Below are 17,360 nucleotides of genomic sequence, written 5' to 3' on the forward strand. Positions count from 1 at the left end.
CATATTCGTTGATTAATAACTTATCACCTTTGCTTTGGTACTTTTCTTAGAAATCTTTCTTTTTTAGATTTTTCTTATGCTGGTTTGCAAAATTTTGTTTACAGTACTATAAAAAGGCTCACAGTTCTTCAAATGTATTCTACCAAACCATGCCTACCACCAAAGTGCTAGTAACCCATAACCACAGTCTTGGGACCTCTTTTACCCTTTATTCCTTTTCTCCCTTTTGGTAGCCTCAGTTCTGTAAGGCTATCGTTTTAGATAGATTCTTATCAATTTCTTTGCTTTGCTCCTTTATATTTCACTTACTACAATCTTTTTCAGTTCTGTTCTTATTGTCAACTAGGCATAAATTCATTTTTATAGCTGTGAAACATTCTATTGTACATTTTATAAACTACATCTTTCTTTTTTGTTTTTCTTTTTTTTCTTTTGGTTTTTTTTTGGGTCACACCCGGCAGCGCTCAGGGGTTACTCCTGGCTCTATGCTCAGAAATCACCCTTGGCAGGCATGGGGGACCATATGGAATGCCAGGATTCGAACCACCGTCTTTCTGCATGAAAGGCAAACACCTTACTTCCATGCTATCTCTCTGGTCCCTACATCTTTCTTTTTAAAAATTTGGAAAGAATGTAATGTCAGGAAGTGCTTCAATCACAAGTCAAAAACAACCACCAGGGGCTGGAGAGATAGCATGGAGGTAGGGCATTTGCCTTGCATGCAGAAGGACAGCGGTTTGAATCTTGGCATCCCATACGCTCCCCCGAGCCTGCCAGGAGCGATTTCTGAGCGTAGAGCCAGGAGGAACCCCTGAGCGCAGCCGGGTGTGACCCCCAAAAACAAACAAATAAAAAAACAACCACCAAATTTTAGAGCAATAGTATGATAAGAGAATTGGTACAGAATATACCGACTTAGGAGGGAGATATTGAGATCCAATTGAGTTGTCTGTTCCTTTTTTTACATAAGTTGGATTTCATAGCTTGTCAGAGTAAAGAGAAATTAGGCAAGATAGCCCCAGAGCTTATTTTGGATAACCAAATCAGATTTCAGATTTGGTTGTAAATAGTTTAGTACCATATCCATATTCTTATCTGAATCAATCTTTAGTAGTAACTGGTTAAAAAACTTGGATATCATTGGGCCAATAGATGGGTCTCAATCAACAGAACAAGCCTCATATTCTTAAGTGGGCAAAAGTAAAGTGAGGTACTGGCTATCTTCAGCCCACTCAGCCTAAAAATATCAAATTGAATACTTAACTGCTTTCCTCAGGAATTTTTTTCCCTCTCAGCTGCAGATGTACTCTCCCAGAAAATCCAAACAACCACACCCTGCAGTATTGGAAGGACCACAAAATCATTACAACGGAAGTTCACTGGGCTAACCTGACTGTTAGTGTAAGTCTGGGCTGCCAATACCCTGGCATTTTCTATGTCAAAAGTAAGATAGTCCCTTTAGCAAATGTTGATATTTATAAAATAAAGTTAAAAAAATAACTTACTGCTTTTATTTTTCCTTCAAAGTTCTCTTGTTCATAAAGGGAAAGGAAACTCAGTATATGTATTTTATCAGTGGGACTGATTTTTTGAGTATGTGGAAATGTAAGAAGGACTAGCATATGTAGGACAGGGGAGCAGATCCAGGTTTTGTGGGTCATGAAGAACATTCATGTTTGGAAATCCTCTGTAAGAAGAGCAATATAAATTCTTCCAGAATCTGGTGTTTGCTAGGAATGTTTCTGGTTTCATTTTGCAGTGTCTTAGGATCTTAAGAAGTCATACTACCTGGAAAGAAAAGGCCTTGCAACTGAGAGTTCCATAGTAGGCAGAAGCAAATGAATGCCTGTTATGGTGCTGTGAGTGGTGATATCAACCAAAGAAGATGTGTATTCTCTCATGCTTGTCTTTTATCAACCAGAATGTTTATTTCTCCAGGAATGCCAGGAGATGCATGGAGAATTCCTGGGATCAGCATGTGGTCATCATGGGCCTTATACTCCTGATGTGCTCTTTTGGTCCTGCATTCTCTTCTTCACTACCTTTATACTCTCCAGTACCTTAAAGACATTTAAGACAAGCCGCTATTTCCCAACCAGAGTAGGTAGCATGCACGTAAATTTCTTTTGTGTTAGAATTCTAATATTAGGAGTTTGTTCTTAATCTCCATGATGTTTGCCTCAGAATGCCACATTGACATTGTTTCCTTCTAGTATCTGACTGCTTTATTCATAAATTAGGAATTAGCATTTACTGAAACGTAAATATTGCAAAGTTTTTTAACTTAAAGGTGTCAGAGTTTAAGATCATTGTAGTATTCTCTAAAGGCTACTAAGTTTCATCTCCAGAATGCTGGAGCATGTAGCCTATAATTGATGGAGATGCATACTGAATATAGTAAAAATTGGGATGATCATTTTGGAGAGATGGGAAACAAAAGTCCTATGGTACTATTCTTGAAATAGCTTCTGAAATCACTAGTCACATTAACTGCAGCAGCCAGAATATCATGACTTGGTTTACGTAACAAGTCTTAGCAACCTCTTTCTGATACAGATGGTGTCTGTTTTGTGTCTAGTTTGGACAGGGCAGAAACCAAGTATAGAAAGCCTAGAGAACAATTAGAAACCAAATAAAGACTTTTTTTTTATTACTTTGAAAAATAATCTCAAGTCAGTAAGAAATGTTTGGGTTTTCTTTTTTTTAATTTGTTTTTGTTAGTAAGGTTTCAACTAGGCACATTTCTAAAGCAAGATGTGTAAAATTAGTACAGATTTAGCTGTTTCCGTATTTTCTGTCCATGCACACATTACTTTATTGAACATTCATAGTAACTAGAGGAGTTGTTTCTGGTCTGAATGAATAAGTAACAAGTGGTAGTTATACCTAGTCTGCTCGCTCAGGCCTGGGTTAAGTACTGTGAGGAATGCAAAAGATGTTTAAGACAAATTTTCTTACATGAAGCGGTAAAAAGAAGCACATAAAATAGGTTAATATGAGACAGTAGTAAAGGCTTGCATACCAATCTCGGATTTCAGAGGAGAGAGATACATTGGTCTCTAGGATGTTGACCCAGAAGAATGGCATCATAGTGGGGGCAGCTATATGCTTAAATAACTTATCCAAGATTTAAGGGAAATTTAATAAAACCAAAAATAGGATCTAGAAATTTTTATTTCAGAGGAAAACTAAGTTAAGAAATAGAAAGTTACTAAGGGCCAGAGTGATAGCACAGCAGAAGGGCATTTGTCTTGCACATGGCTGCCCAGAACGGACCTAGCTACGATCCCCAGTGTCCCAGATGGTCCACTGAGCCAGGAGCGATTTCCGAGCGCATAGCCAGGATTAATCACTGAGCATCACTGGGTGTGGCCCAAAAACAAAAACATGAAAGTTACCTGGATTTATTTTGTTTTATTTCTGTCAAAAGTTCAGACTTTTCAGTATAGGCATTTATCATTTGAATGGTATTTCATTCCATTAAAGCTACTATAAAGTATGATTGGGACACTCTTCAGGGAACAAAATGGTGGTACTATAGAGAAAAGGCAAAAAGGAGTACAGGAAATGGAGGTAAAGGGTAATAACATATTTTATGTAGTATGGTCAGAGAAGATTGCACAGAGAAGGTGATATTTGAGTGAATGTAAAAAAAAGTGAGGGAGAATTTGCCTAAGAATTTACATGGAGGAAGGATTTGGGGTAGAAGGATGAGAAAGTACAAACCCTAAGGTGGGAATGCCTCTGGCATATTTGAGGAACAAAGAAATATATGTGACCAGAACAGAATGAGCAAGTAGGAGAAATTGGGAGGTAAGGTTGAAAATGCAGTGATGCCAGTGTTGGGGAGCCAATAGACCTGGAAGGGGTTAAATTTTTTTTAAATTTTAGTTAAATTAAAAAAATATTTTGAGTCATATCTGGCTTACTCCTGGCTCTGCATTCGAGGATCACTCCTGGCAGTGTTCTGGGGATGGGATGCTGGAGATAGATCCTGGGTCTTGCCATGTATTATCTTTCTGGCCCTAGGTTTTTAGCTCAGTGAAATGAGGAGCCATTTTAGGGGTTTTGGTAGAGGAGTGACATAATCCAACTTACGTTTTTCTATGATTAGATAGTGTTAAGAAGGGGAGAAATAAAACTCTGAGGCTGCTGTAGTTACCCAGAGAAGGATGAGAGTGAATTAAATTTAGATAGAGGCAATGGAGTTGGAGAGAAGTGCCTATTCCAAAGCCTTTTCTCAAGGTAAAGCCAACAGGACTTGCATTCAGGTGGATTTGATGCTGAATATGGAGGGGAAGAAGATGATCCTGCTACAAAGGATCTTGGCATAAATGGAGGTTGAATAAACCTGAGTCTAAATGTTTTAAAGGGAGCTCTTTAGAGCTTAAAGTAGATTATATTGGAGATTGTCAGATGATTCTTGCTCCTGTATGAGATGAACACTTTCTGGGCATTAATTTAGGCATATCAGTATATTCCTATTATTTAAATATGCATATATAAATTCAACTACAAAAAATATCCTTTAGAGAATTGTAAAACTTTACAGTACTACATTCTTTTCTATTATATTTGACATTCCAAAACAAATTTTCAATCCTTTCTTATGATAGGTACGCTCCATGGTGAGTGATTTTGCAGTTTTCCTCACCATCTTCACAATGGTGATTATTGATTTTTTGATTGGAGTCCCATCACCAAAGCTTCAAGTTCCCAGTGTATTTAAGGTAAGCAGCAAAATACTTGGTACTCTTATATGGATCTAGAGAATCTCACTGAGTTCATTTCAAAAGCCTTTCCAAGTCCTTATCAAGAGCTATATAGTCTTCTTAATCAGAATATTGTTTTCTTGCCTTAGTTTTCAGAAAAGAGAACTCTTTGAGATTGAGTTCATGTTAGAAAAGAGAACAGAAAACAGGTTGTTTAATGAATGAAAAGTATTATCATTTATTCCACTCAATATTTTTATTTTGCTGTTATTTTATATATATACCTTTCATTGTTAAGATACTTCTACCTAGCAGCAGAGCTACTTAGTGCCTGGCAGTATCGGTCCCTTAATGCCTGAATGTGATTTCTATGGGCACTGTGCTGGAGTCACAGTTATGTTATTCAGGCCAGGTATGTTTAGGGCAGCACTTCCAGCAGTAATGCTATTGTGAACATACAGGTTGTAGGTCTGCATAACTTGGGGCCTCAGATTTTGTGGGGCCTGGGGTAGGACCCCAGTTGCCCAATATTTGTTGAGCATTAGCAGGGAAGTCCCTTGCCCAGTGATTCTGACCATTACATTGTGGTCGTGTTCCAGGTGGCAGTCTTCAGAGGGTGAGTAGAGGAAGGCCCCTGCATTCTGTCCTATAATGTCTGAATTTACCATAGTGAAAACATCTGCTCCAGGTTTGAGAGGTCTGGAGCTGTCCTCTGTTTACATTCCATGCAGATCTGCAAATCTCTTTTCTTTTTTTTTTGCAAGTATTTTTTATTAATATCTTTATTTAAACACCTTGATTACAAATATGATTGTAGTTGTGTTTCAGTCATGTAAAAAGAACACCCCCCTTCACCAGTGCAACATTCCATCACCAATGTTCAAATCTTCCTCCTTCCCACCCAACCCCACTCTGTGCTCTAGATAGGTTTTCTACTTCCCTCATTCATTCACATTGTTATGATAGTTCTCAATGTCACTCATCACTCTTTGTGGTGAGCTTCATGTCGTGAGCTGGACCTTCCAGCCCTCCTCTCTTTTGTCTCTGAGAATTATTGCAAAAATGTCTTTTTTAAAAGATTGATTTTTTTAAGCCAATAGATGAGTGAGACTATTCTGCATCTATCTCTCTCCCTCTGGCTTATTTCATTCAGCGTAATAGATTCCATGTACATCCATATACATCATGACTTCATCTCTCCTGACGGCAGCATAATATTCCATTGTGTATATGTACCACAGTTTCTTTAGCCATTCATCTGTTGAGGGGCATCTTGGTTGTTTCCAGAGTCTGGCTATTGTAAATAGTGCTGCAATAAATATAGGTATGAGGAAAAGATTTTTGTATTGTATTTTTGTGTTCCTGAGGTATATCCCTAGAAGTGGTATAGTTGGATCATATGGAGCTCAATTTCCAGTTTTTGGAAGAATTCCCATATTACTTTCTGTAAAGGTTGGACTAGACAGCATTTCCACCAGCAGTGAATAAGAGTTCCTTTCTCTCCACATCCCCATCAGCACTGCTTGTTCTCATTATTTGTGATGTGCACCAATCTCTGTGGCATGAGATGGTACCTCATGGTTGTTTTGATTTTCATCTCCCTGATGTGGAACATTTTTTCATGTGTCTTTTGGCCATTTGTATTTCTTCTTTGACAAAATATCTGTTCATGTCTTCTCCCCATTTTTGATGGGATTAGATGTTTTTTTCTTATAAAATTCCATCAGTGCCTTGTATATTGTGGATATTAGCCCCTTATCTGATGGGTTTTGGGTGATAGTTTTTCCCTCTCAGTGGGTGGCTCTTGTATCCTGGGCACTATTTCCTTTGAGATACAGAAGCTTCTCACCTTAATATATTCCCATCTGTTTATCTCTGCTTCCTTGTTTGTTTGGAGAGTGCTGTTTTCTCCTTAAAGATGCCTGTAGTCTCAATGTCATGGAGTGCTTTACCTATGTATTGTTCTATATACCTTATGGTTTCAGATATGATATCAAGATCTTTAATCCATTTGGATTTTACCTTCATACAATGGTGTTAGCTGGGGATCTGAGTTCGCTTTTTTGCAAGTGGCTAGCCAGCCTCTTGTTGAAGAGGCTTTCCTTGCTCCACTTCGGATTTCTTGTTCCTTTATCAAAAATTAAGTGACTGTATGTCTGGCCATCTGGACAGCATTCTCTAAGTACTCAAGCCTATTCCACTGATCTGAGGGTCTGTCTTTATTCCAAAACTATGCTGTTTTGATAACTATTGCTTTTTAACACAGTTTGAAGTTGGGGAAAGTAATACCTCCCATATTTCTTTTCCTAAGTATTGTTTTAGCTATTCAGGGATGTTTATTGTTCCAAATGAGTTTCAGAAGTGTTTGATCCACTTCTTTGAAGAATGTCATAGTACCTTTTTTTTTTTTTTTTTTTTGATTTTGGGTCACACTCGGCAGCACTCAAGGGGTTACTTCTGGCTCTATGCTCAGAAATCACTCCTGACAGCCGCAGGGGACCATATGGAATGCTGGGATTTGAACCACCAACCTTCTGCATGAAAGGGAAATGCCATACCTCCATGCTATCTCTTCAGCCCCCATCATGGGTATCTTTAGAGGGATCACATTAAATCTGTATAATGCTTTGGGGAGTATTGCCATTTTAATGATGTTAATTCTGCCAATATGAGCAGGGTATGTGTTTCTATTTCCGCATGTCCTCTCTTATTTCATGGAGCAGGTTTTTATAGTTTTCTTTGTATAGGTCCTTCAGATCTTTAGTCAAATTGACTCCAAGACATTTGAGTTTGTGTGACACTAATGTGAATGGGGTTGTTTTCTTAATGTCCATTTCTTCCCTCATTATTGGTGTATAAAAAGGCCATTGATTTCTGTGTAGCCTGCCACATTGCTATATGAATCTATTGCTTTAGAAGCTTTTTGGTAGAGTCTTTAAGGTTTTCTAAGTATAGGATCATGTCATCTGCAAACAGTGAGAGCTTGATGTCTTCCTTTCCTATCTGGATGCCCTTGATATCTTTTTCTTGCCTAATCGCTATAGCAAGTAATTCCAGAACTATGTTGAATAGGAGTGGTGAGAGAGGACAGTCTTGTCTTGTACCAGAATTTAGAGGAAAGGCTTTTAGCTTTTCTCCATTGAGGATATTTGCCATTGGCTTGTGATAGATGGCCTTACCTATATTGAGAAAGGTTTCTTTCATTCCCATTTTGCTGGACCTTATCAAATGTTTTTTCTACGTCTATTCATATAATCGTATGGTTTTTATTTTTCTTGTTATTGATGTTGTGTATTATGTCAATAGATTTACGAATGTTAAACCATCCTTACATTCCTCAGATGAAACCTACTTGATTGTAGTGAATGATCTTCTTGATGAGGCATTGGATCCTATTTGCCAGGATTTTGTTGACGATCTTTGCATTTGTGTTCATCGGGGATATTGGTCTGTAATTGTCTTTTTTGGCAGCATCTCTGTTTGGTTTTGGTATCTAGGTGATGTTGGCTTCATAAAAGCTGTTTAGAAGTGTTCTTGTTTTTTCAATTTCATGAAAGAGCCTGGCCAGGATTGGTAGTAGTTCCTCTTGAAAGTTTTGAAAGAATTCATTAGTGAATCCATCTGGGCCTAGGCTTTTGGTTTTGGGCAGACATTTGATTACCATTTTAATTTCCTCAATAGTGATGGGGTTGTTTTAATATGCTACAGCCTCCTTACTCAAATGTGGAAGGTTATAAGAGTCCAAGAATTTATCCATTTCTTCCAGGTTCTCATGTTTAGTGGCATAGAGTTTCTCAAAGTAGTCTCTGATTACCCTTGAATCTCTGCAATATCTGTAGTGATCTTCCCCTTTTTGTTTCTAATATGGTTTTCAAGTTTCTCTCTCTCTCTTTGTGAGCTTTGCCAGTGGTCTATCTTATTTTTCCAAAGAACAAACTTCTGCTTTCATTGATCTTTCGGATTGTTTTTTGGGTTTCCACTTCATTGATTTCTGCCCTAAACTTTGTTACTTCCTTCTGTCTCCCTATTTTTGGTTCCTTTAGTTGATTATGTTCTAATTTTACAAGTTGTATTGTTAAGCTATTCAGGTATGTCCCTTCTTTCTTCCTGATGTGTGCTTGCAAAGCTAGAAATTTTTTAACCTGAATCCTGGACCCAAGAAAACACATGTGAAGCCACACGTGGTGGCTAGGGCTTGAATAAAGATGATGCTTCCTGATGCCTGACTGTGAGTGAGTGATTTCACCTGGGCCTGGGACTCGCCGACTGCATGGAGGTTGCAAAGCCACGTGGACTGGAATGGCACGGAAAGAAATCCACCGCCATCCAGCCCCATCCTTAATTATTTCACACAACAGTTGTTCAGTAGTAGACTGTTTAATGTCCAGTTGTTAAAGTTTTTCTTCTGTGTCCTTTGTATTCTCATCTAATTTCAGAGCCTTGTGGTCAGCGGAGGTAGCCTGCAAAATTTCTATTCTCTTGATTTTATGGAGGTATGTTTAATGTGCCAGCATGTGGTCTATCCTGGAGAATGGCCCATGTACATTGGAGCAGAATGTGTATCCAGGTTTCTGGGGATGGAGTGTCCTATATTTATATATTTATATATCTACTAGGCCTCTTTCTTTCATTTCTCTTTTCAGGGTTAGTATATTTTTGTTGGATTTCAGTCTGGTTGACCTATCAAGTGTTGACAGAGTCATGTTGATGTTGTGCTATTATTGATGTCTTCTTTCAAATTTGACAATAATTACATTAGATATTTTGCTGGCCTCTCATTGGGTGCATATATATTTAGTAGCACGATATTTTTTCTGTTGTATATATCTCTTTATTAGTATGACGTGTCCATCTTTGTCCCTTACAACTTTTCTGAGTCTAAAGTTTGTGTTGTCTGATGTTAATATGGCCACCCAGCTTTTTTAAGGATATTGTTTGCTTGGATGATTTTCTTCCACCCTTTGATTTTGAGTCTATGTTCGTTCTGATTACTCAGGTGTGTTTCTTGTAGGCAGCAGAAAGTTGGATTCATCTTTTTGATCCATTAAGCCACTTTGTGTCTTTAATTGGTCTATTTAGTTCATTGACATTGAGGGAGATGATTGTGATGGGATTTAATGTCATCTTTGTGTATAAGTTTGGTGTGTCTGTTGATCTGTCTTGTCTTAAAGTAGACCTTTCAGTTTTTCCTTTAAGGCAGGTTTTGGATCTGTTTGTTTCTGAGCTGTTGCTTATCTGTGAAGCTATGTATGCTACCTTCAAATCTGAGCATGAGTCGGGCTAAGTGCAGTATTCTAAGTGAAGCATCCATTTCATTCAATCTTGTCACAGTATCCCACCACTTTCTTCTGGCCTTGAGTGTTTCTTGTGATATGTCTGCTATAAGTCTTAAGGATGCTCCTTTGAATGCAATTTTCCTTTTTGATCTTTCTGCTTTCAGTATTCTATCTCTATCTGTGGGATTCGTCATTATGACTAGGATGTGTCTTGGGGTGTTTTTTATTCGGGTTTCTTTTAGCTGATACTCTTTGGGCATGCAGGATTTGATTGCATGCAGTCTTTTGCTCTGGGAGTTTCTCTGTGATGATGTCTTTGACAGTTGATTATTCCTGGGTATCTCCTTCCTGGGTCTCTGGGACTCCAATGATCCTTATGTTGTTTGTGTTGAGTTTATCAAAGACTTCTATTTTCATCTGTTCACATTCCTGAGTACTTTTTTCCATTGTTTGATTGTTTGCCTTAAGGTTCTTTTTCAATCTCCTCTGCTCTATGGAGTTGTTCTGCATTTCATCTTTCTGTTTACTGATCTTTACTCGGCTGCTGTTACCCTGTTGTTACCCTGCTTTTCATTGAGGTTTTCAGTACAGCTACCGTGTTTTTCAGATCTGTTATTTCAGTTTGGACTTTTCTGATTTCTGTCTTTGTGTTTTGTCCAGCTAAAGCTATGTTTTTTTTTTGATTTCCATAAGGATTCTCCATATTTCTATTCTAAATTCCTTATCTTAGAGATTAATCAGATGGTTGGTATTTTTGGGTTATCAAAGCTATCATCTTCATTCTCTGTGCAGGATTTTTACTTGTGAGGTTTCCCCATTGTCACGCTTATAGTCTGATTTTTTCCTGTGTGTTATGGTGGGGCTCATTAGTTTGAAAGAACATGCTTCACAGCCGTACTCTTGAACCACTAGGAGACAGTTTTTTCTGGGCCCTTCCTGACCCTCTCAGGAGAGCTTCAGGAGACGACAGTACAGAAGAGAAATTTGCAAAGCCTACTGGTCCCCTCAGTCTCTTCCAGTTGCTAATCTCACAGCAGGGCCAGAGTCCTCCCACATTCACAGACAAAGAAGTCACCTTTCTGCTGGGCACCTTTGGTAGCAGTTTTCATTCACTCAGTCTTTCTTGGCCTTTCAGCCTGGGCACCTCTAGAGACAGTTTTTGCAGGGCCCTTCCTGGCCCTCTCAGAAGAGCTTCAGGAGACAGAAGAGAAGAGAAACACGCAAAGCTGACAGGTCCCCTCAGTCTTTCTCAGTTGCTAATCAGATCTGCAAATCTCTTGCCCAATGATTGCCTCTAACACATTTAGGGCAAGGTCCAGGTAGGTGGTCTTGAGAATGCATGGTTAGGAAGGACTCTAAATTCTCTTCATTGATATCCTGGTCTCCTAGCTTGTGTCTGGACCAAATAAGCTTCAAGGGAATTTACTTGTGCATGGTTGGAAATGGAACCAACATTCTGGCATGTCTTGAGGAATACCATCAGATCTTCCCTTTCTCTTATTAGTCTCAATATAGACTGGCAATCCTCATTTACATTCTCGAATGCCAACTGTTTGATTAAATGGTCTTGGACCTTTTTTCCCTTTACCTGCCTCTGTACTGCTTCACATGGCCTGCTGATAAATTGGGCAAATTGTTCTGTAACCTCCTGATAAATTTTTCTAAAACTGCCTTCAAATTCAGAGTCTGCATCTATTTTCTCCCACACACCTAAAGCTATTTCTCTAACATAAGCCAGGATTGTGTGGGATAGTGTTGCCTGCTTCCTTGATTTTTCGTATTATCTTTTCTCCATAAGCATATTTAAGGTTATTCTTAACCCAGACAACCTACTGCCTGATTTTCCCAGATTATGCAGCTTAGCTTTTGCCTTATCACTGAACCACATCTGCCATTGTAAGTATTGTGATGGGCTCAGGCATACCTTGGCACAGTCCTGAAAATCTTGTGATGTCCAAAGAGTATTCTTTTTTTAATTTTTATTTTTATTTTGATCATAATGGCTTACATATCTTTCACAGTAGTATTTTAGGTATATATCAACATTGAATTCAGGGGAATACCCATCACCAAATTTGTCCTCCCCCATCACAGTTCCCCTTCTGCAACCCATATACCCCACCATCACCCCCCGAACTGCTAGAGTAGGTGGTCCCCTCTTTGTCCAGCTCACTATTAGTGATCATATATCTGTTTGGTCCTGGTACCCTCCCCTGTTTTCCCCTCTATTTAAGGAGCGGAGCTAGATAAATCGAGTTATGTGGCTTTGTTTGAAGGAAAGAAAAGCAATAGATTGGGGTACAAAATAAGAAGAAAAAAAAAGATCAAATATGCTGAAAATAGGCAGAGTCCTTCCAGAGAATTTCAACCTCAGTTTGAGAGAGAATGTGAAAAAGGCAATTGAAACACCACCACAATACAGAAAGAAATATCAAATTAAATATCCAGTGAGCACCACAGCAATAAAGATAGGCACCACACAACAGTCTTGGTTCTGAAATCAACTCATGCCGTAGTGCAAAAAGAAAGAGAAAGATAAAATAAAATAATATTGGAGACATCAACTTCAATCTCTACACTAATATAAAGATGTCAAAAAAAATCAATCAATCGATAAATAAATATGTGGAAAAATGATTGTTTTATGCTTTTTTTTTCTTTTTCCCCCTACATAGGCACAGTAACTATTGGGAATATTATAGAGGGAATTCCCTTGGCCTAGGAGATATAGAGTTTCTCCCTGCCCTGAAGTGTACTGTCAAGGGATTAACTATAGACTCTTGCATGATCATTTACTCTCCCCTCGGTGTTTTCGTGGTGTATGGAAGACTTCTGCTTCGTCATGGATGGTAAAATCAGACATCTGTATCTAGAGATCTTGGTGACTGTGCAGCTCTAGGAATGGAGCTTATGATGAAGTCTTTCTTTGTGGTTCTAACAGTTGTGCTTCTTCAGTGTCGTTTTAATCCATCTTCTGTAGTTGGTGGTCTTGGTCATTATGTTGCTCCTAGGATGGAGCCTGGGATAAAGTCTTTCGTTATGTTTCTAGAAGACCCGTTCAGTTGTGGTTGTCTCAGTCAGACCTCTGGCATTGGAGCCCTAGTTTGTTGAACACATCATAGACCAAAAGCTAGGCTAGAGCTTTTTGTTGCTGCTGTTGTTAGTCCCTGGATGTGTACTGTCCAGTCCTGGTTGTAACAACCAGTCATCTGTATATAGCAATCGTGGCTTCTGCACAGATCAAAGGGTGACATGTTTTCTGATTTTGTCTTACCGTTGGCTGATGTGGAAGGACAACTTGCTCTTAGATTAAGTTGTTCCCATTTCCTCGTTGTTAATTTAGCACTAGCACATGTTGGCGTCAGAGCAGCATTATGAATGCCCTGGAGGGGATTGGGCTCCTTGGAGCTGTTGTGGAGAACTCTGTTGTTTCTAAGCCTGGGGTCCAGGAGTCAAGGCTGGATGGTCAGTGTCTAGTTCCCTAGAGTCTAAGTTGTTTCCACATGACATACGTTCAGGGTAGGAGATGTCCCTGTGTTGTAAACAAGTATGAGTTCTTATCCCTAGTAGATAAGAGCTAGTTTTTACACATAAAATTTCCCCTTTGTTTAATATGTCTTTGCAGGAAGAAGTGGTGCTACATTATATTACTGGTGGATTTGGGGGTGGAGAGAGAAGAAAACAGACACCCGACAAAAACTGGAATATATATGCTCAAACATATCTAATCTTTAAAAAAAAAAGATTAAATAAAAGACGTAATTAAAAGAGTAAAGTGGGGCTGGGAGAGATAGCATGGAGACAAGGCATCTGTCCTTCCTGCAGAAGAATGGTGGCTCAAATCCCGGCATCCCATATGGTCCCCCATGCCACCAGGGGTGATCTCTGAGCATAGAGCCAGGAGCACCCTCCGAGTAACACCAGGAGTGACCCAAAAGAAACAAAAACAAATCAAATCAAATAACGAAAACTAAAACAAAACAAAAAAACAAAAACAAAAAACAAATAAAAAACGAAGGATAAAAAAGAAAAGAAAAAAGAAAAAGAAAAACAAAGAAAAAGGGAGAAAGTGATACAGGAGATTACATTTGGGGAGAAACAGGATAAGAGGTAGTATTATATAGGTCTATATTTATGATGAAAGTACAGGCTTCCCCATTGTCTTTTGAGATTTCCTTGTGAAGTGTGGGGTCCAGGCAGGGAGGTCTTGGGTAGATTTCTTGCAGTGGGGGTCCTTTGGAGCTAGTTCCGGTATCAAGCCACAGTCCACATTAGGGAGAGGTGATTAGGAGGGCCACACTGCATGGGTCAGTCGGGATGTTGGTTGTATTTTTCTTGCCGGGAACGAGGTGAGAATTTGGGTGGATGTCTCTTCACTTGTGTAGTGGGTACTGGTTCGTTGGGGTAGGAGGTCAGTCTTGATGCCTAATGGATTAAGAACAGAGGGTGGAGAGTTATAATGTGGTGGGGATATAGAGGGTGGGTTTGAAGGGTGAAGGGATAGCTGGATTTCTGGGGAAGGGAGAGGGGATAGTATATGGGAGGGTTTAAATAGGGTGGTATAGGTATGGGTTGTTTGTAGTTTAGGTTTGTCCCTTAAGGAGGATTCCTATCTCTGTGTGCTCCTGCCCACATATAAACATATAGAAGTTAGATTAGGTGTATATTAATGTAGAGAGGTCAGGAGGGCAAGAGGTGTGCTGAGTACGGAAAGATAGGTAAGTATAGTACTTGTAAGGAAAGGAAACTCATAGTTTAACTTTTGAATATGTATAGGTTTTGTGTCTCGAGTACTGACCTTTGTGTTAGTGAAGTCTATCTTTATAGGTGTTTACACTTTGCAGTATTGTCCATAGCGCCCTATATGTCAGCTTTCCTTTCCTATAGAAGGGGTAACCGTGTGATTTTTTTTGACATAGATTGAATTGATGATAGGAGGAGAAAGTGGAGGAAGAGGGAGACAAGAAGAGAGAATAGGAAAAACAAGACAAAACAAACCAACAATCAAACACCACCAACAACAAAAATATGAAGTAATGAGAACAGAGGGTATAAGAGCAAGGGCATGTTAGTTTGGTTGAAAGGGTTCGATGCTTGGGCCCTGTGGTAAAAATCTGTACGTCTCAGTTGTTGCTTTGGTGATCTGGCTGGTCATGTGCTTCAGGTCCTAAAAGAAGGCATAATCTATAGATAAAGGGTATGTTAAAGAGTTTTACCTGGCCATTTTCATGATTCAAGCAGAGTATGGTGCCTCGTGTGACTGAGCACCGAGGAACCACTGTAGAATGTTCACCCTTTGTATCCAGGAACCCCTATGGACAGAAAAACTGAGAGGTTATTTTAAATGTGGTAAGGTTAAGGCATTCAAACATAATGTCCAAAGAGCATTCTTGCTCCAGCCTGACAGTTATTCGGTACAGTGTGGAGATGTAGGCCCATATACTACACAGGCTTTCTTGAAGCTACTAGGGAATTAATTTTTAATCGCAGATAGGAGGGCAGTTGACGAGGCCTAGCTCTAGTGGACTCAAACTTTGATCTTATTGGGAGGGTATGGTCTTCTTTTTTATTTAACTTGATTGATTGATTGATTGATTGACTGATTTGTTTTGGGGCCACACCCAGCAATGCTCAGGGTTTACTCAGTATTTGCCTTGCACACAGTTGGTTCGAACAGACAGACAGTGGTTTGAATCCCAGCATCCCATATGATCCCCCTTAGCCTGCCAGGAGTGACTTCTGAGTGCAGAGCCAAGAGTAATCCTTAAGCCTCGCCAGGTATGACCCAAAAACAAAAACAAAGAAAGAAAGAAATTGTCTCCAATAGGCCAGGGGACCATATGGGATGCTGGGAATTGATCCGGGTACCTCCCGGGTCAGCCACATACAAGGCAAATGCCCTACTGCTGTTCTGTCTCTCTGGCCAGTATAGCCTTCTGATTCAGATTCTGAATATGTACTTATGGAATCATCCTCTGTGGTACTATCATATTGTCAGACTAGAGAGATGTGTGTCTTGTTGAGCTGCCATTATTCATATTGATTAGTTTTCGGCCTTGTTTTAACTTGAGACTGTGCCCTGGTTTCTATTAGGTAAACTCTCTCCCTTGTTCTGGTATCAGGCAGAATTATCCTTTCTTGTATTTGTCTGATTTGATTATATAGTTACAGATGGAGGTATTTTTTGTTCTGAGTTTTGGAATGGGGCATGTTGAAAGAGTGGCAGTGGTTATAATTTTTGATTTGGGCTCCTTTACCAGTCAGTGGAGTGGGCTTAAGAGGAACTGAAGGATTGATGCTTCTCATTAAATAAGTTATCATCCTGTTATTTTCTTTAATAAATATAGAGGTATATATTCCAGCATAGCATTGTTACTATGATTGAATAAATTATTATTGACTTCAGATCTATATCATTTAAAATCCAGGAAACCAAAAATGATTTTATCTACAATGGAATCAGGGTCTTATGGAACCAGAACTTATGGAACATAGAAAAAAGCGGTATTAAGGGGTAAATTCATAGCTATGCAAGCATTCATTGGGAAGGAAGAAAGGGTCTCACATAAATGACTTAACTGCACAACTTAAACTTGAAAATGACAGAGGGACCACAAAGCAAGCAGGAGGAAAGAAACAATAAAACTTGCATTACCTGAACCCACTAAAAAATTAAATATAATAGCCAAACAAACATACTTGTTCTAATGTCAGACTGTTCAGTTCATCAACTGACCAAACTGTTCAGGTTACCAATTGCCAGAGTCCACGGGGACTCTGAGGCCAAACAGACAGGATTCTGACAAGATACTTCAAGCCTTTTTCAATATAGAAGCCAGGGGCCTTATGACAAACCCCTAGGACAAGAGAGGAAGAAAGAGCTGGACAAGGGTAAAGTCAAATTGAGGGCCCAGTAAAAGGAACAGGTATACAAAGTAAAGGATAAACAGTCCAAAAAGATACAGCTGGAGGCCTGTCAAAATCAGAGAGAAAAGAGACATAGCCAGGAGCAGAAACAATTCAGTCATATTTCTGCTCCAACTGCCTCTTCAAACAGACTCTCCACACTGACTCTCCATCCTGAGCTTCATTGCGGGGGGTGGGGGGTGGGGGGGGTGGTGGTGGTGGTGGATTATAGCTCCAGCCTGCTAAAAAGAGTTGATAAAGGTCTTTTTTAAAGAGGTGGACCCCTTTATAGCTGGTGCTGGACTGCTGTAATACAGTAATGTAGGACAAGAGGTACTTATCATAAATTTGATTTTATCAAATGCTCTCTCTGCCTCTATTGATATAGTCATATTTTTATTTTTCTTTTATTGATAACGGTGATTATGTTGATTGACTTGGGTATGTTAAACTATCCTTGCATGCA

General features: G+C 39.2%; 1 protein-coding gene across 4 annotated transcripts in view; it reads left to right on the forward strand.

Annotated features, from left to right (window-relative positions):
• Nucleotides 1-17,360, forward strand: part of SLC4A8 (solute carrier family 4 member 8) — an 829,308-nt gene that overhangs the window by 794,128 nt on the left and 17,820 nt on the right. For all 4 annotated transcript variants that reach the window (XM_049783361.1, XM_049783360.1, XM_049783363.1 and 1 more), the window contains 3 exons: nucleotides 1,296-1,401; nucleotides 1,939-2,100; nucleotides 4,617-4,730. In XM_049783361.1, the coding sequence (XP_049639318.1) occupies nucleotides 1,296-1,401; nucleotides 1,939-2,100; nucleotides 4,617-4,730 (382 nt within the window). The remainder of the gene's footprint in view (nucleotides 1-1,295; nucleotides 1,402-1,938; nucleotides 2,101-4,616; nucleotides 4,731-17,360) is intronic.

This window comes from Suncus etruscus, chromosome 11, assembly GCF_024139225.1.
Source record: "Suncus etruscus isolate mSunEtr1 chromosome 11, mSunEtr1.pri.cur, whole genome shotgun sequence".
In the NCBI taxonomy this organism is placed as follows: domain Eukaryota; kingdom Metazoa; phylum Chordata; class Mammalia; order Eulipotyphla; family Soricidae; genus Suncus; species Suncus etruscus.